Source organism: Fundulus heteroclitus, chromosome 18 (genome assembly GCF_011125445.2).
Source record: "Fundulus heteroclitus isolate FHET01 chromosome 18, MU-UCD_Fhet_4.1, whole genome shotgun sequence".
Taxonomy (NCBI): Eukaryota; Metazoa; Chordata; class Actinopteri; order Cyprinodontiformes; family Fundulidae; genus Fundulus; species Fundulus heteroclitus.
This window is the reverse complement of record NC_046378.1, coordinates 10,983,995-11,002,333: the sequence shown is the minus strand read 5'-3', so window position 1 is coordinate 11,002,333 and position 18,339 is coordinate 10,983,995. Positions and strand designations below refer to the sequence as shown.

The window sequence follows — 18,339 nt, the reverse complement described above, 5'->3', positions numbered from 1 at the left end:
CCTGATCCATGGTAAATACCAAAATACACTATTAAAAGACACACAACCTTTTTCTTCTTACTATCAGACATTAAATACGAGTTTCCCATTTTAGTTTGTTTTGGAGTACCAAAATATTTTCTCATTTATAAGTGTCTGAATTATTAAAATGTGTTTTATCTTTCTTAAACTTGAAGTTGATATACATCTGCTTAGTATTTCATAGAACTGCTATTAAACACATCTTTTCAGATTTGCTTACAGATTTTTCCATGACTGAGATCAGAGCTTTTTCATTACCACAATAAAATACTGACTTTGTTGTCCTTAAGCCCCTTTGGTACTAGTTTGGCAGCTAATTAGGCTCATTTGACCCAAGCCTTACCTTCCTGTCTGATCTCTTAACATGTTACTTCATTACTTTCATATAATGTTTCCTCTTGATGTCTTCTGTTTCGCGAAAATCACTAGTCTATCATAGACACAGCATGATACAGCCACCTCCATACTTCACATTTTGTCAAAACCTATGGCTTTGAGGCACGTCTCCAGTTAAAATAAATGTTTTGAAGGAACCCATCAGAAGCATGACAATCCATCACATCACCATCTGGGATTTCCCAAATCATTTGAAGGCAGTAAACGTAGTGTATGTGTGGATAATTTTTCTGCCGTTCAACAAAAATGAAATAATTTTCATGATCCTAATTGACACAAAACAGTAAAAGCTTAACCTGATTTAATGGGAAACCATGGTTACATTTGTTCATCGGTGTAATGTACCTACAAACCAGCGAAGATTTAAGCTGAAAGTTTTAAAGTGGAATGAATTACTCCTGCTGATTTTACGCTATGTTACCTACTTTTTCTCTACTTTATTCTTAGGTCTCTCTATCCAGGACTTGAGCGTCGATTCCTACTGGAAGCGGTGAAGCCTTCAGTGATGGACAGTTTAAAGAAGGCGGCCAAAAGCAGAGGTAATAAAACATTTCAAAATGAAATTTACAAGACATCAATATAACATACTGTAAATATTATACCTTTTTCTACGTCCATCCTTAACCCAACAGTGGCTTCACCACGTTGTACTCAGTCTCTACTCGGACCAATTTGTGATGACTGTGTGACATATAGCCTTGATGTTCATTAGCACATGTTTATCTTACACTGCAGCTGTGCCAACTGCACATTAAATTTGGTAAACTGCTGGCAGATAAGTTAGGAGGAGATGACAACAGAGGGAGCAGAGAGTGAGCATTAGGCATAGAGCAGTTTCAGGTATCAGGGTACTTTGAAGTTTTAAGAAGATGTTGAGGAAACAGCTGGATCGCTTCCCCCTCCCCCACCTGTTGTAGCACATAGCTTGTTGAAAAACAAGCATTTTTCTTTTGTTACCCAAACATATAGCCAGACTAATTAACCAGCTAATATCAGTTTTTTATGCTCCTGATGTTAGTATTTAAAGGACGGAACCTCAAAAAAAAAAGATTGTGTTCTGCACCATTAGCACTTTAAAAATAACAACAAAGTTTGTAGATGTTAAACAGGTGTCTATTAAATATTTTTTGCTATACCTGATAATCTAATTAACAATGGTTGATTGTAATCAACACGTTACATTATTTTACCAGCAGGAGGAATAGTTGCTGCTTTTCTGTTTGAAGGGAAAGAAATTAAAGCCATTTAAATATATTTGATTTTAACCATTTTTTTTAAACTTTGTAACAGTGATATTTTTAAATAATGGCTAATGTACAGTGAGAATCTGATACTGGAAATTAATAAACCATAACAATTCACAAATGACTTTATTTCCTCAACTATATGGACAAGTAGAACATGAGCTGGGCAAAAACTAAATAAATAAACTGAGTTACAGCTCCAAAATAATATATACAGATAATATTGGAACATAAAGGCAACATTTGGAGCAGACTTAGCATTTCACCTATTTATCCTTGGTGCTTTATTTTAAATAGGTTTATTATTGTTGTTTATGTTGTGTGACTCTTCAGCATTATCTCTCTGCTGTCTAATCCTGCACAAGTAATTCACATATCTCGAAGATACTTTTTCTTCCAGTGAGACAGAGATATGTTCATCTTCCATTAATTTGTCATTTATTAAATTCCAGTGCAACAGTTTCATTGGGGGTGTTCAGGTAGGTATTGCAAAGTCTGGCAAATATCTTTTCATCATTAACCAAAACTAATGTGTGGCTGCAGACTCACAGATGTGATGAGTAAAATAAACAACTCACATATTTCGATTCTTTCCACTTTTTTTTTTAATCTAGAGACTAAACGTTTTCTATTATCAGGTTGGCCCACTATGTGGAGGGTTCCTGTATTCTTTCATGTTAAAATCAGCATTGCATGTTAGAAGTCTGTTTGAGCTATCTGCTGCCTGCATTTTAGGACACAAGACTGTCCCTCAAGAATAACGGGAGACTGATTTGAGGAGAATTGTGAACGCTTGTTTGCATGGCTCACGTGTGTTTATATGCACATTTTTTAATTAAAATTATTTTTTTTCTTGTATTGTTAATCTATTTGACAAGCATTGCTCATTTTTAGAAAATAAACAGTTGATTGTGTTCTTAAAAATATGTCATTAAATGTAGAAAAACAGGATCATATTTTGATTCAGTGTTCAATTTGGCCAGTGGCTAAAATTTGTGCGTCTTTGCACATGAACATTAAACCTAACTTAAAAACCTTTTTAATAATGAGCCTTGTCTAAAGTAATATCTGAGACTGAATACTCTGTTGTGTTTCATTTTAACAGGAAGACCCTGTACTCAGCTACAAGTGTTGAATCCGGAACGATCAGCTCGACTCATCAAGGAGATCCTCTCCACAGCTTGGCCAACAAGAGACTTCAGTGTAGAGTGGGAACCTGGAAACAAGGAGCTCAAGCATCCCACAGTTTCCTGGTTAAAAATGGTGTGGAAGCATCTCTATATGGATTTTTCTGAGGACTTAAACACATTTGAAGACATGCCTTTGATCCCGCTTATGCCCCTTGAGGAAAGCATGAGCACAGCTAAGCTTCTGCGTCTCAAAACCCCTTCGCCCATAATTCACGTGGATGATGAAGAGGCACCCGTTTCTGAAAGCCTCCTCGACATTCTGGAAAAGCTTGGTGGTGTGGTCATAAAAAAGCTGGACTCGTGTTTGCAGCACCCTCAGCTTAAGTGCTACATCCACCCGTGCTCTCCTGGTATGTTTTTGCAAGTCCTACACAGACTACCAACACAGCGGTTGTCTAGCCAAGTCTCAGCTTTCTCAGCGGAGGAGAAAATCACGCTCAGAAAATTTCTTGCGGGACTGTCCGACATCACGGAAAAGGAGAAACATACATTACTTGATCTCGCTATCTTTGAAAAAGCGGGAGCCTCTGCTGAAGGTACCTCAGCGTTTACATCAATGAGAGGCGCAAAAGCCTTACATCACAGAGCCAAGTATCCACCAGATGTGAAGCTGTCAGAGAACCTTGTGGCTTGCCATGATGAGGAATCGATCCGTCTCATCAAGATGCTCAACGTGGAACAAGTTAAAACAACAGAATGTCTGAAGATGATTATTCAGGACATCGACAAAGGGTTCTACTCAAAGGATGAAACTACCCAGATCATGCTCTGGGCTCTTAAACATCTGGGGTTTTTAAAGAACGAAAACTCCTCTGTGATCGGATGGCTGTCTGCTCTTAAATTTATTGAGTTGCCCTGTGGAAGGTCGGTAAAAGCCTCAGATATTTTTGACCCTGAACTAGAGATTTTACAGCATTTGTTCTACAAGGAAGAGAAAACACGGTTTCCCACGACTATGTTTACAACATCTCCTGATATTCTCCATTCACTTCGACAACTGGGGCTCAGAAATGAGGTGCAGGTCAGTGAGAAAGACGTCCTCAAAGTGGCAAAAAAGATAGAGGAGCTGCAAAGCAGCGAGGAGCCTGAATGGGACCTAATAATCAAAAAGGCAAAAACACTCCTGCAAATTCTTAATAAACAAACCAAGTTGATCAAATCAGCAGATATCCAGGCAGCACTGCTACAGCTGAAATGGGTACCTGTCTGTAAGGAAAGACCTCTAACATACCCAAAATCCCTTGCTTGGGTTGGAGATGCTCTTAATATCTGCTCTTTGTCTGAGATGTGTGAATTATCCCACGCAGTGCTAGTGGGATCTTCAGTAGCACTGGTTGAACACACCTCTGCAGGTTTGAAGAAGGCGCTGAAACTCACTATAGAGCCACAGGTGGATCAGGTTTTGCAGCACTTGAAAGCTGTGAACGACTGGCATAAATCCCAAGCATTCACTACAGAGGACTGGTACCAATTTCAGCAGATCCTGTTTGAGATTTACGGATTTATGCAAGCTCATCTTGAGGACGCGAGAGAAGCGATGAAATCCTTGCCTTTTGATTGGGTGTGGACTGGAAAGACGTTCTCATCACCCGGCCAAACCGTCTTAAAACCGCTCCCCGATCTCGACCTGCAGCCTTACCTCTACTCTCTGCCAAAAACAATGAGAAAATTTCACAAACTCTTCAAGTTTTGTGGCTCGGTTGAAGAGGTCGTCCCAAGCCATGTGTTTGACGTGATCGCCACAATCCGAAAAAGATGTGACGAAGAGATAAGCAAGGAGGAAAGTAAACACAATATTTTGCTGTTGATCAACATCCTTAGATGGCTGTACAACAATCAGATCCCAGTGGACACTAATATGCACCTGCCCATTCTTTGCTACAAGAACTCAAGCAAATTAGCCATGAAACCCATTCACGAATGCACCTACTGTGACATCAAGGTGGACGACTTAAATGACTTGCTCGAAGATGCCTCAGAACCAATTATATTGGTCCATGATGACATCCCGATGAAAACTGCTGAATGGTTGAAAGTCCCGTGTCTGAGCACAAGGTTGATCAACCCAGAGAATCTGGGATTTGAGCAATCCGGCCAGCAAGAACCTCTAACAGTGAGAATAAAAAATATCTTGGAGGAATATCCATCTGTAGCTGATATTTTTAAGGAGCTCCTCCAGAATGCTGATGATGCCAGCGCAACAGAGTGCAGTTTTCTCATCGACATGAGGAAAAACAACGACATCCGGGAAAATCTGCTCGACCCTGGCATGATCATTTGCCACGGGCCCTCTCTGTGGTCTTTCAATAACGCTGTATTCACAGACACAGACTTCCTGAACATCACGCGGCTCGGCGGGTCAGTGAAGAGATGCGAAGCGGACAAAGTTGGCAAGTTTGGCTTGGGTTTTAACTCAGTCTATCACATCACTGACATCCCCATCATAATGAGCAGGGAGTTCATGATCATGTTTGATCCAAATATCAATCACATCAGCAAACACATCCGAGACAGGTCCAACCCAGGGATAAAAATCAATTGGAGCAAACAGCAAAAGAGGCTGAGAAAATTTCCCAATCAGTTCAAACCTTTCATTAACGTTTTCAACTGCCAGCTGCCTTTAGCTCAAGACTCGCCATACAAATACAGTGGTACTCTTTTCAGACTCCCATTCAGAACCGAGCAGGAGGCCTCGACCAGTGAAATCAGTAGTCTGTACTACAACACCACAGATATCTATTCCCTGGTTGATGAGTTCAGCATATGTGGCCATAGGTTCATTCTGTTCACGCAGCATGTTGGATGTATGGTCTTGAAATACCTGAAATTTGAGGAACCGAACCCAGCAGCAGCACAAGATGTAGTGGCCATCAACAAAAGCGTCTGGTCAAGCAAAGCCTCGTACGGACCCTTGAGCATCCTAAAATCTGCAGCAAAGGTGATGAAGAAAGTAGCAAGCACCAACAGGGTTCCTGCCGATGTTCCTAAGTCTGGCTGCATCATTCGTGTTGTGGTGGAGGAGTTTCACAATGTCTTCAAACGCATTGTGGACCTTCACTCACCGCTGTTCCGGGGTCCAGAGGAAGATCCCAACCAGTACTTTGAGATGGCTGCTAAAGGTGTCCAGACACGGAGACTGACAGACGAAATGCCCCAAAAAGCAGTCGAGGTCACGAACTGGCTCATCTGTTCATGCATGGATGTGAGTGAAGCCCTGAAGTTTTCCCTGAGTGATAGTGGAAAGAGACTTGGACTGGTGCCTTGTGGAGGGGTTGCTGTTCTTCTATCGGAGGAAGAGAACCGCAAATGGACTGTGAAAACAAATGCTACACCAATCGGAGAGGTGTTTTGTTACTTACCTCTCAGAATCAAAACAGGCCTGCCAGTTCACATCAATGGCTGCTTTGCTGTCACTTCCAACCGCAAAGAGATCTGGAAGACCGACACCAAAGGACAGTGGAACTCCGTGTTCATGAGGCACGTCATTGTTCAGGCCTACCTGGCAGCGCTCGCAATGCTGCGTTCGCTGGCTGAAAGTGGAGAACTGCTTGAGTACAGCTACTATGCAGCATGGCCGGATCCGAGTCAGGTACATGATGACTTCGTGCTGATCAGCCAGGGCATTTACCAAGAAATAGCCAAAGGAGGGGACAGTGAACAGGCCAAGGTTTTTTCAGATGGAAAAACGTGGGTGTCAATCAAATACGTCCGATTCCTTGATGACGCCTTACTCTGTAGGCTGGATATTGGCCCTGCTGCTTTCAAGATATTTCTGAAATACCTCAGGAAGAGTGGCTCACAAAACCTCTGTGCTGTTGAGCTTCCTGACTGGGTGAAGGAAGGATTTGATGATGCTGGATGTAGAGGCAAGTTAATGGAAAACACCCTGACAGAGAAGCAGTTTTTTTCAGAAGTCTTTTTTCCTCACATTCAAGAAATTGACAAAGAACTCCGAGATCCCCTAATGCATTATGTCCTAAACGAGAAACTAGAAGATTTTGAATCGATTCTTAGAGTCACTCCTTGTATACCTTGCTCTGGCCCCAAGAAGGAACTAGTTCTACCCTCCAAACTCATCCATCCAGAGGGAAGAGTTGCTAAGCTCTACAGTGCTGAGGATGGAAGATTTCCGGAAGGTACTTCCAAAGACTATGTAAATCCAGTCTGTTTAGTCAAGCTGGTGCAACTGGGCATGGTAAAAGATGACCTGTGTTGGGAGGACCTCACTGAGCGTGCTCACTCTGTCATTGATCTTAACGAAAACGATCACACAGCTGCCTGCTTTCGTAGCAGTATACTGCTAAGTCTCATAGACGAGAAACTGAGGATGAGAGATCCAGGAGCAATTGGGTACTTGGAGAACTTACAAGACATCAAGTTCCTTCCATTTCTGACAAGACCTGCAGGATTCTCTTTACCATGGCATGGGAACAGCTTTTCCCCAACCACAATGTTCTCTCCTAGAGAACTCTACACGACAGAACATCAGGACACAGTGTGTCTGATGAAGCCAATTCTAAACGAGAATTCACCATCCTTCAAAGGTTGTGGTGCAATGTCGTTGGCTGTGAAAGATGGCCTCGGTCTAATAAGGAAGCCCCCGGTTGAGCTGGTCATCAGTCAACTAAAGGAACTTTCTCAGTCGTTTGATGGCGTCACTTTGTATCAGGAAAATATAACAAATGCTTGTTACAAATATCTTCATGAGGAAATGCTACAGGATGAAAATGTAAAAGATCAAATAAGTGATGAACTGAAAGCATTTAACTCCATTTTGGTGGAGAACACATATGTCAGTCCTTCCAAAGTTGCATTTCACTTGAATTTTGATGCAGCTCCCCATCTCTATCAGCTCCCAAACAAATACAGAAACAGCTGTCGAGAGCTCTTCGAAAATGTCGGTGTGCAGCCCAGCTTCACCGTTGACAATTTCTCTGCTGTTCTTGAAACAGTGAGACAAGAGTGTGGACGAAGGACACTGACAGAGGAAAACTTCCAGTTGTGTCGCAGAATCATTAGCGAAGGAATCTGGAGCTTAATTCGAGACAAAAACCAGGAGTTTTGCCAAGCGAATCACGGTGGGATTCTGTTACCAGACTGCAATCTAACGCTGCAACCATCAAAATCACTATGTTACAATGACTGCCCTTGGATAAAAGTCAGAGATTCTTCTGTGAAATACTGTCACGCTGACATTCCACGAGAGGTTGCAGTCAAACTTGGAGCAATCCCAAAACGCCACAAAGCACTGGAGAGATATGCCTCAAATGTCTGCTTCAATCCGCTTGGCAGCGAGTTTGGACAGAAAGAAAAACTCACAAGCAGGATTAAAAGCATTCTCAATGCCTATCCATCAGAGAAGGAAATGCTGAAAGAGCTGCTTCAAAATGCAGATGACGCCAAAGCCACAGAAATCTATTTTGTATTTGATCCAAGGACGCACCCCACTGACAGAATATTTGATGATAAATGGATCCCAATGCAAGGCCCTGCCCTCTGCGTATACAACAATCAACCATTCACCGAGGATGATGTGCGAGGTATTCAGAACCTTGGAAGAGGAACAAAAGAGGCCAATCCAGGCAAAACTGGTCAATATGGTATTGGCTTCAACTCTGTCTATCACATAACTGACTGCCCTTCTTTTATCTCTAACAATGACATACTCTGCATCTTTGATCCACATGCACAGTATGCACCGGGAGCTACATCTGTAAGTCCTGGAAGGATGTTCAGAGACTTGGACTCTGACTTCAGATCACAGTTTTCAGATGTTCTGAATCTGTATTTGGGAGCTCATTTCAAGTTAGAACGGAGCACGATGTTCAGATTCCCTATCCGATCCACAGAGATGGCAAAGACGTCAGAGATCAGTTCTGTTCCTGCATCTGACAGAATGGTACAAAACCTCCTAGAGAAGCTGAAAACCGATGGCGCAGAGCTCCTTATGTTTCTCAACCACATGGAGAAAATATCAGTTTGTGAAGTAGATCATGCATCTGGTGAGCTAAAGGTCCTCTATTCTGTCACAGCCAAAATAACAGACGGCGATAGACTGAAACGCAAACAATTTCATGCCTCTGTCATCGACAGCGTCACCAAAAAGAAACAGCTCGCTGCTATTCCAGTCCAACAGATAACCTACTCAATGGATATAGAGGACACTGAGGGAAATATGACCTCATGGATGATCTGCAACAGATCTGGCTTCCCAGACATTGAAAATGTCTCCAAAAGTGTGGTTTCAGCACACAAGAACGAAGACATAACTCTGTTTCCACGTGGAGGTGTGGCAGCATGTGTAACCCACAACTACAAAAAGCCACACAGAGCCTTCTGCTTCTTGCCCCTTTCACTGGAGACTGGCTTGCCTTTTCATGTCAACGGACATTTTGCCCTGGACTCAGCAAGAAGAAACCTATGGAGAGATGACAATGGAGTAGGGGTAAGGAGTGACTGGAATAACAACTTGATGACAACCCTAATAGCCCCTGCATATGTTGAACTGCTAATTCAGCTGAAGCGTCGATACTTTCCGGGTCCTGATCCCACCATGACTATACTACAAGGAACACCTCTCCATGTTGTCAAAGACACACTGCGGAAATACCTCTTTTTCTTCCCAGCCAACAGACTTGACATTCAGCCAGACTGGTACTGCTTGGTTAAAGCGGTATACAACTGCATCCATGCTGATCTAAAACGCTTGCTTCCTGTCGTGAGAGCGGCCCAGATGGACAATTCGGAAATGCACTCTATCATTTACATCTCATGGGTGAATACATCCACTGCAAACAAAGGCAGAGCCTTCTTTGACAATCTGCTTCAAGACGAGCTTCAACACCTAAAAAACACAGAGTACAACTTAACGTCAAGGAAGTCTGTGGCTGAAAATGTCTACAGGCTGAAAACCCTGCTTCTCGACATCGGTTTCAACCTGGTTCACAGCTGCGACGAAACAGCAAACCTCTACCTCTGCCTGGAGGATGCAGGCATTCTGGTCACCTATGTAACACCAAGTGATGTCCGTCACTTTTTGCACACCTTCTTATCGCCTGACACATCCTGCCATATTGGAAAACTCCCCTGTCGCCTTCCACAGTCTACCTTCAAGCTGGTTCATAACCTGAAGCTCCTAGTGGACTACTGTTTCAAAGACATAGAAGTGGATGAGTTCAAAATTGACGGCTTGCCTCTGCTGATAACAATGGACAATACGCTTCAGGTGTTTGACTCTAAGAGGCCAAAGTTTCTGACAACTCACCATGAACTCGTGCCGTCTAGGAAAGATATGTTTATGAATACATTGTACATGAAGTACAGCAACATCCTATTGAAAGCAGGAGTTGCAAAACCCTTTGACATCAGCAGCTTTAGTGACCTGCTGGGGTCCGTTCTACCAAGAGAGTATCGAACAAAGATCCCTGTAAAATGGAAAGATACCCTTCCAAGTGAGTCCTGGCTAAAGAACGTGTGGAGCTTCATTAGTGAGAATGTAGCTGTTAAGGAAGATCAGATGGACATCAAACCCAGCTTTGAAACAGTGCTCGAAATTCTGAAAGACTGGGCTTTGCTCCCCGGAATCAAATTCATGGCTAGAGAAAAGCTTGTCGTCCCAGATCATGATGCACTCCTACCTCTAAGCCTGATGAACGTTGCCATATTTCCACAGGGCCAAAATGACAAAGTCTTTCACACTCTAATGAAAGCAGGATGTATCCAGCTTGCAGTGAACAAAATCTGCGTCAAGGAGAATCAAATCATGCCTTTTCTGGCACAGCACACAGCCAACATTGAAAATCCATCAAGTATTCTAAAAGCTCTGGAGTACATGATTCAGACATCTGCATTCAAAATGGCAAACCTGACTGACAAGGACTTTGAGGCTCTTCTGTTGTATTTTAACTGCAACCTCCCCAACCTTTCTCTACAAGATGCACAGAGCCTGAAACTGCTCCCGTGTTTTAAGTCAGTTAGTGGGAGATACATCAGTATTGCAAACTATGGCGCAACCTATGTCCTTGAAAAAAACATTCCAAGTATAGACATAGACAGATGGGCTCAAACGCCATCATTTGCCTTTCTGGCAGACAATCCACAACTTAAAGAGCTCTATGTCTTCCTTGGCTGCATGTCAATCGACGACCTTGAAATTTACCTTCTACATCTCCTGCCAAAGTTTGACAGTCTCTCCTATGATGCCAAAGTTGAACACATGGTCTATATGAAGGAGAGACTTATGTCAATGGAAGAAGGTTGCAAAACAAAGGATCAACTTTATGAGAAATTAGAAGGGCTGTTGTTCATTCACGACAACTCAAACAGACTCAGACAAGCCAAATTTTTCTATGATCAGACCGTGAAGGTGTTTGAAGTCATGTTACCTGCAAAGTCTTTCATACCAAGCGACTTTTTTAAGAAAGTAGAGCAAGTGACAAAACCTAAGAACGGTGCACTGTCGTTGACTTCATGGATAACCTTCCTGAGAAATATTGGTTTGAAACATGAGGTCTCACAGCAACAAGTTCTCCAGTTTGCAAAAGAGGTCAGCATCAAATCCCAAACTGAAAGCTGGACCAAAGAGAAAGTGCAAACCGTTGTTGATGTACTTTTGAACCATATCTTTAATGAAAGGACAGACCTCTTTCAGGGTGCCTTTCTAAAGGAGCTGTCAATGATACCCTTTCTGTGCCCTGAAAGAGCTCCCAAAGAACTCATCAAGCTTCATACTCAGTATCAAGAGATGAGTGGCGCCCTTCCCCTGATTCGTTTCAGTGGGTCTCAAGTAAACCCAAAGTTCAAACAAACAGATATTATACACTTGCTTTGGACATCCTGCCCAATCCTTCCCGAGAAAGCTACGCCTTCCTGCATAAAGGAACAGGATGAGAGTGCTCTCAGTGGGCAGGAGCAGCTTGACCAAGTGCTGAACATGTTGGGTGTCAACCTGGACCCACCTCTGGAGAAAGTCATATGCAACTGCAAAAACATCTGTAACATATCCAACCCAGATGAAGAAATGGTGAAAACGAGGAACAAAGTTTTGAAGTCCACATATGAATTCCTCAGTGCAGACAAACGAGATTTCCGTTACCTGCTCCGTGGGGTGACCTTCGTCATGGTTGAAGATGGCTGGAAATTACTGAAACCTGAGGAAGTGGTCATCAATTTAGACAACGAATCTGACTTCAAGCCCTACTTGTTTAAATTACCTTTGGAACTCGGCACCTTTCATCAGCTGTTCAAGCTCCTTGGCACCGAGGATGTTGTATCAACTAAACAATATGTTGAGGTGCTGTGGAGAATTTACAGGAGTTCAGAAGGAAAGCAGCTCGACCCAAACGAAATGAGAACTGTGAAAAGGGTAGTCTCGGGATTGTTCAAGTCTCTTCACAATGATCCGGTGGAAATCCGCAAAGATCTCGAGAGTCTCAGAGATTTGATATTTTATCTGCCGAGCCATGATGGGAGACTCGCAAAATCCAATACCCTAGTGTTTGATGATGCCCCACACTACAAAAGCAGAATTCAGGGTAATGTCGGGGTTCAGATGCTTGTGGACATGAGTCAGTGTTATCTGGGGAAAGACCATGCTTTCCATACAAAGCTTATCATGCTACTGCCACAGAAACTAAGACCGAGACTATTGAGCAGCATTCTGGAGGAACAGCTCGACGAGGATTCTCCAAAAATGTGTCAGTTTGGAGCACTTTGCTCCCTGCAAGGTCGACTTCAGCTTTTGCTGTCCTCAGAGCAGTTCATCACTGGTCTGATCAGGATAATGAAGCATGAGAATGATAATGCATACCTTGTGAATGAAGAAAAAGCCATACGCCTATGCAAAGCGCTTTGTGATGGACTGAAAGTGTCCTGTTTTGAAAAACTGCAGACAACATTACGAGTCAAAGGATTCAGTCCCATCCCACACAGTCGCAGCGAAACACTTGCTTTCTTGAAGAGGTATGGGACATCTGTGATTCATCTGTACATCCAGCACTCGGACAGTAAAGACATCAACTTTCTTCTGGCACTAGCTATGACACTGAAGTCTGCGACAGACAACTTGATCTCTGACACATCCTATCTGATTGCCATGCTGGGCTGCAATGACATCTATAGAATCACAGAGAAACTGGACAATCTCGGTGTCAAGTATGACTCAACAGAGCCCTCAAAACTTGAGCTACCCCTTCCTGGAACCCCAATACCTGCTGAGATACACCACACACTGCTCATGGACCCGATGAATGTATTCTATCCAGGGGAATATGTGGGCTACCTTGTTGACTCTGAAGGTGGGGACATATATGGAGCCTATCAGCCCACCTATACGTATGCCATCATCGTTCAAGAAGTAGAAAGAGACGAGGAAGAAAACACAGGTTTCCTTGGAAAATGCTTCCAGATTGATATTGGCTACAGTGAGTACAAAATAGTCAGTTCCCTTGACTTGTACAAGTTTTCAAGACAAGACGAAAGCACCAATGTCCGAGATGCTAATACGCCACAGACCCCTACCAGTCCAGAGAGTCGATCCTCTGGCCTACGAATGATGCCTCCTCTTTTTTCTGGGAAAGAAAACCTCAGACCGCCTCCTCAGAAACAGTCTCCCAAAAAGATTAAGCTTCATGCATTACCCGAGATTCTGAAAGAGGTTACCTCTGTCGTCGAACAGGCCTGGAAGCTTCCAGAGACGGAGAGAAAAAAGATAATCCGTCGACTGTATCTCAAGTGGCATCCAGATAAAAATGCTGATAATCTGGATATTGCCACAGAAGTGTTCAAGCATCTGCAAAACGAGATCAACCGGATGGAGAAACAGTCTGTGGCTGATCACCAAAATGCAGACCGAACTTCCAGGAGAACCTTCTCCACATCATCGACCCGCTTCCAATCAGAGAAGTTCTCATTTCAAAGGTTTTACTCATCGTGGAACCAGGAGGCAACCAGCCACAAGTCAGAAAGACAACAGTTCAGGGAACATTACACCAACTATGCAGGGTCCTCACAGTCCCACCGTTTCTTTGTACCCCCAACCTTCAAGACAGTTGGAAACCCTATGGAGGCCCGCAGGTGGCTAAGGCAAGCCAGAGCCAACTACTCCGCTGCTCGCAATGATCTCCATAAAAATGCCAATGAGTGGGTTTGTTTCAAGTGCTACCTGGCCACAAAGCTGGCCCTGATAGCTGCTGACTATGCAGTCAGAGGGAAGTCTGACAAAGATGTTAAGCCAACTGCTCTCGCTCAGAAAGTGGAGGAGTACAGCTCCCATTTGAAAGGCCTCGCAAGCGACGTTCAGATCCTGGAGGGATATGGCGTGGACAGCCTGAGAACCCGCTACCCCGACCTCCTGCCGTTCCCACAGATCCCCAATGACAGATTCACATCTGAGGTGGCGATGAGGGTGATGGAATGTACCGCGAGGATTATCATAAAGCTTGAAACATTTGTGCAGCAAAAAATATGATGCCACTGCTCAATAAGAGTCTCCATATATTCTCAGTGGACCCAAGAGCTCGTATGACCGTATGCAAAAGAGATCATAAAGAATCCGCTGGCAGCTTCTGCTACATATGCAGTTTCTATCAGTGAAAGAGGGGCAGTGGCTCATGCACAGTAAATAAATACATGGCTCCCATAACCTGTTGGCCCATAAATGTGCATAGGCTGTACATAGGTATGCCTCAGCAATATGTTTCGTTTACCAAAGTCCCCACACTGACTATATTTGCTCTGTGTTAGATTTAAAAAAATGCAGCTTTTTTACTTTATCTTTTATAAAAACAAAAGAATATATTTTCTTGCTACAGAAAACGAGTGTTCTTAAAGGTTGCGCTTATCAGAAAGCATATTTGCCCTGTTAATAACAAAGACTGCTCTCGCTCAGCGTGCCCTTCTTTCGAAAGATCCCCAAGTTCCGAAAATACTGTCATGTTTGTAAATGTTCTATTTTTTGTACTTTCCAGGTTGTTTTCATATCATTTCTTCGAAAGCTGTACATTTCCTGTAACATAGCCAATAACTTGTTTTTTGGACTAAGCACCTTTTTGAAACTCACCTGCATTTTGACTCACGTAGCGTCAGTGCTCTGGGGAACTTGAGAGAATCCAACTGTGAAAAGAAACACTTTATATTCATTTAAACAGTAACCGTGTTTTTCTTTTGTTTTGTAATTACTAAACTGTTTTGCATCATGTGAACTTCAAGTACTTCTTTTCCAAGTTGGCGTTCAAACATCTGAACACTTTAATGCTGTGTCAAAGAGCCATATAAATTAGGTGTTATGATGTGGGCCCAAATGCATCATGTAACATTTGCTGATTCACAACCATGTCCGTATATTTTTTCTGACGAGAACTGTTCTGTTTTAACATTACAGCATCAGTTTGCTGTGCTTGTGTGTATTTACTGCTCCACCAATCTGGTTTTGAGTTTGATTTGACAAATATGCTCATACTGACCTCACTTACTTTGTAAGTCATTTGCAATGAAATATGACCTAAAACGTGCTTCTTGTCATCTGTTGTCTTATTTCATCTCAAACTTCAGGCGACTTCAGTGAGATCATCTCATTGAATGACCCTTGAGTAGCAAACATACTAATATGCACTGTGCCACAGTGAGGCCTAATCCATTCCCCCTAAAATAAATGTGGGTTCCTCTATTAGGATGAGGCATATTTTACTTAATATTGAAAGTATTGTAGAGACACTTTAAGGTCCCTCTAATTTCTTGAGATTTTGCTTCCAAGCTGCCAGACTGCTTTTCTTCTTGATCAAATTTCCCCCTGACCTTTCTGAAGGACTTGCAAAGCTTTCTTTGATCTTGATGGACTCATTTTTTGTTTAGTCCTTGTTCCTGAAGTGTACAGGGACTGACTGCTGACAGTATAATGTGAACTGCTTAATAAACAAGGGAACGTGAGGAAGCGAAACATAAAACACAAAGTGCTAAGGTCTAGAAAAAGCTGCAGTACAGTGCAAAAAGTGCTAAAAAGTATGTCAATTTTTTAAGTTCCTACCAGAAACTTTTCTATGTTATAAATATAATTGTAAATTGGGTGGAAAATCTGTATGGTTTTCAAAGTTTTTGTGAAATGTAACCCAAACGTGGGCTGTGCATATGTATTAACCGCTCCTATAGTCAACATTTTGTGGAACGGCCTTTTCTTCGTTACAGTGGGAAGTTTTGGGGCATGCCTCCACCAGCCTTGCACATAGTAACTAAAAGCTCATCCATTTTGGGTGGAGAGGGAACATGAGTGTTCAAGTCTTGCCAGTGATGGATTCAGGTGTTTCAGTCGGCCTTCTAACAGACGAAGATTTATTGACCTTAAACCAGTCAGGCTTTACGCTCAGGGTCGCCGCCCTGCTGGAACGTAAACCTTCACCTCATCATCACCAGTGTTTTTGTAGCCTCCAACAGGTTTTCTTCCAGAGTTGTCCTGTATTTAGTTTCATCCGTCTTTCCAGTATCCTTGTTGAAGAAAAAAACATCTCCATAGCATGATGCTGTCACCAAAACGATTTATAATGTGGATGGTGTGCCCAGGCTACTTAGGAAGGTAGTTTTGTGCTACTTTTTGCATGTAGATCCAAAATAAAATTTTGGTCTCATCCGGCCAGAGGACCTTCTAACAAATATTTGTTCTGTTCCGTGTTTTGGCTTGAGGCAGACTTTAAATGGGACATCTTCCTGATAGTTTCAAACAGGAAGGCAGCTGAGTGGATTATTTTATTTAGGGTATTCAGAGTCAAGGGGTCTGTCTACACGTGCAAGCCACACCTTTCAGATTGTTTTAATGCACTGTTGGTCTATCACATCAACTCACAATAAAATGCAAAAAGGTTTGTGGCTGTAACGTAACAAAATATGAAAATGTAGAGGCGTAAAAAGTGCAATAAACTTATCTACAGCAGATCAACAGAATCTTGTAGCTATACAAAAAAAAAAAAAAACACAGCAAAGACCTAAGACAGGAAATGAAAGCATGATCAAGTTTTCAGCTGTGGAATTCCTATCGGTGTTTCCAAAATGTTACTTTTTGTTTGTTAAGATAGTATCTCCTCTATTTTTCATAATTTTGTTTAAAAAAGATAATTTTGACCTTATGTGATAGGCCTCTAGAAACAAAGGACTTAAGAGTCTATTTTATGTTTGGTTATTTGCTTTGATGTCTGTTACAGTCTCCATAAAAAGGAAGACATTCTGCTTAAATTCTGCTGTTTTTAGACATTGATGGAAATCTGGATATAGATGCTGTGCTTCAGTGAAATAACATGCTGATAAGTTGTGTATTTTTGTTATTACCTTGCAAGACTGTTGGGCACTTTAAAGCACTTGATAAGAGAACAATCTTGCTTAAAGATCTGAGTGTCATCTGATGCTTCTGTCATCCGCGGCCTCACAAGGCTGCAGAAGATCAGGCCTCTGGCCAGTTTTTTTAAATAATAAAAAATCAACCAAGCTTCGGATTCCTGTCTCCTCACTGCAACATTCTGTTAACGCATTTTTTTTAATTGTATTTGGCTCAGTTTAGGAATCTCATCACGCCTGAGTAATTCATAGAGTAGAGTTTAGCGACTTTTTAGCATCAGTCTCTGCTAGAAAATGGTCAGCTAATGGACCAAAAATGATTTTGAAAAGCAGCCAAAATCAAAATAAAATATTTTAAAGACCTTCAGAAACTACGAGGGGAGGGGGGGTGACTGAAAATGCTGTTTAATCATTGCCTGTGCAGGGCAAGGTTCATTTGTCATCTTGGTGATTTGAATCATAAATAAAAGATTTATATAATCAGACGCACGTCGTCAGAGTTAGACTGCAACTGATGATAGACTAACGTATAGAGTCTTAAAGCAAATGATGAAGTTTTCTTTTAATTTTACCAAGATGTTTATTCTGACTGGAAATAATATGAATGTTTTGGAGTCCAGACCTGAATCTTATGAAGAATTTGTGTAAGGAGCTGGAGATTAGGGTAAGCAGGCCTTCTAACCTCACCACCGAAGATAAATCATCAAAATATCAATAGAACGATGCAGTAACGTGCCCAGCAATTATGAAAAGGGTTTAACTGCTGTAATCCCACTTTTCCTTCCCTGTTGATTGTTGAGATGGATGTACACAATTTTTATGAAATGCTAGTCGTATTGTTTTTTTTTGTTTGTTTTTTTTTTTTGTTTTTTTTTTTGCTTTCAAACTGATACTCCTGTGTTGTCTTATGTCTTGACAGATGTGTGTCTCATTTCCAATCAGAAACAAACCTCTTGGTTGAATAATTTTAAATCCTAATTTGTCGAGGGTAAGAATAATTTCGGTCTTAACTGGATGTCTGAGTAGTACACACATTAGCCTAAAGACGTTCAGAATCAAGCAGGTTCCTCAAGGAGAAGCCCTTTTGTGCACCTGCAGATCTTCTCCAGCAGAGGGCACCAGTGAACGAAACCAAGACTGACGGATCACATTTCTGCTCTGCCTTTGTTTGC

General features: G+C 42.1%; 1 protein-coding gene across 1 annotated transcript in view; it reads left to right on the top strand.

Moving 5' to 3' along the window:
• sacs (sacsin molecular chaperone) overlaps positions 1-17,318 on the top strand; it is a 31,946-nt gene extending 14,628 nt beyond the window's left edge. The window contains exons 9-11 of the mRNA XM_036149554.1: positions 865-956; positions 2,114-2,140; positions 2,767-17,318. Coding sequence (XP_036005447.1) covers positions 865-956; positions 2,114-2,140; positions 2,767-14,318 — 11,671 coding nt within the window. The 3' untranslated portion in view covers positions 14,319-17,318. The remainder of the gene's footprint in view (positions 1-864; positions 957-2,113; positions 2,141-2,766) is intronic.
• Positions 17,319-18,339: the final 1,021 nt, after the last annotated feature.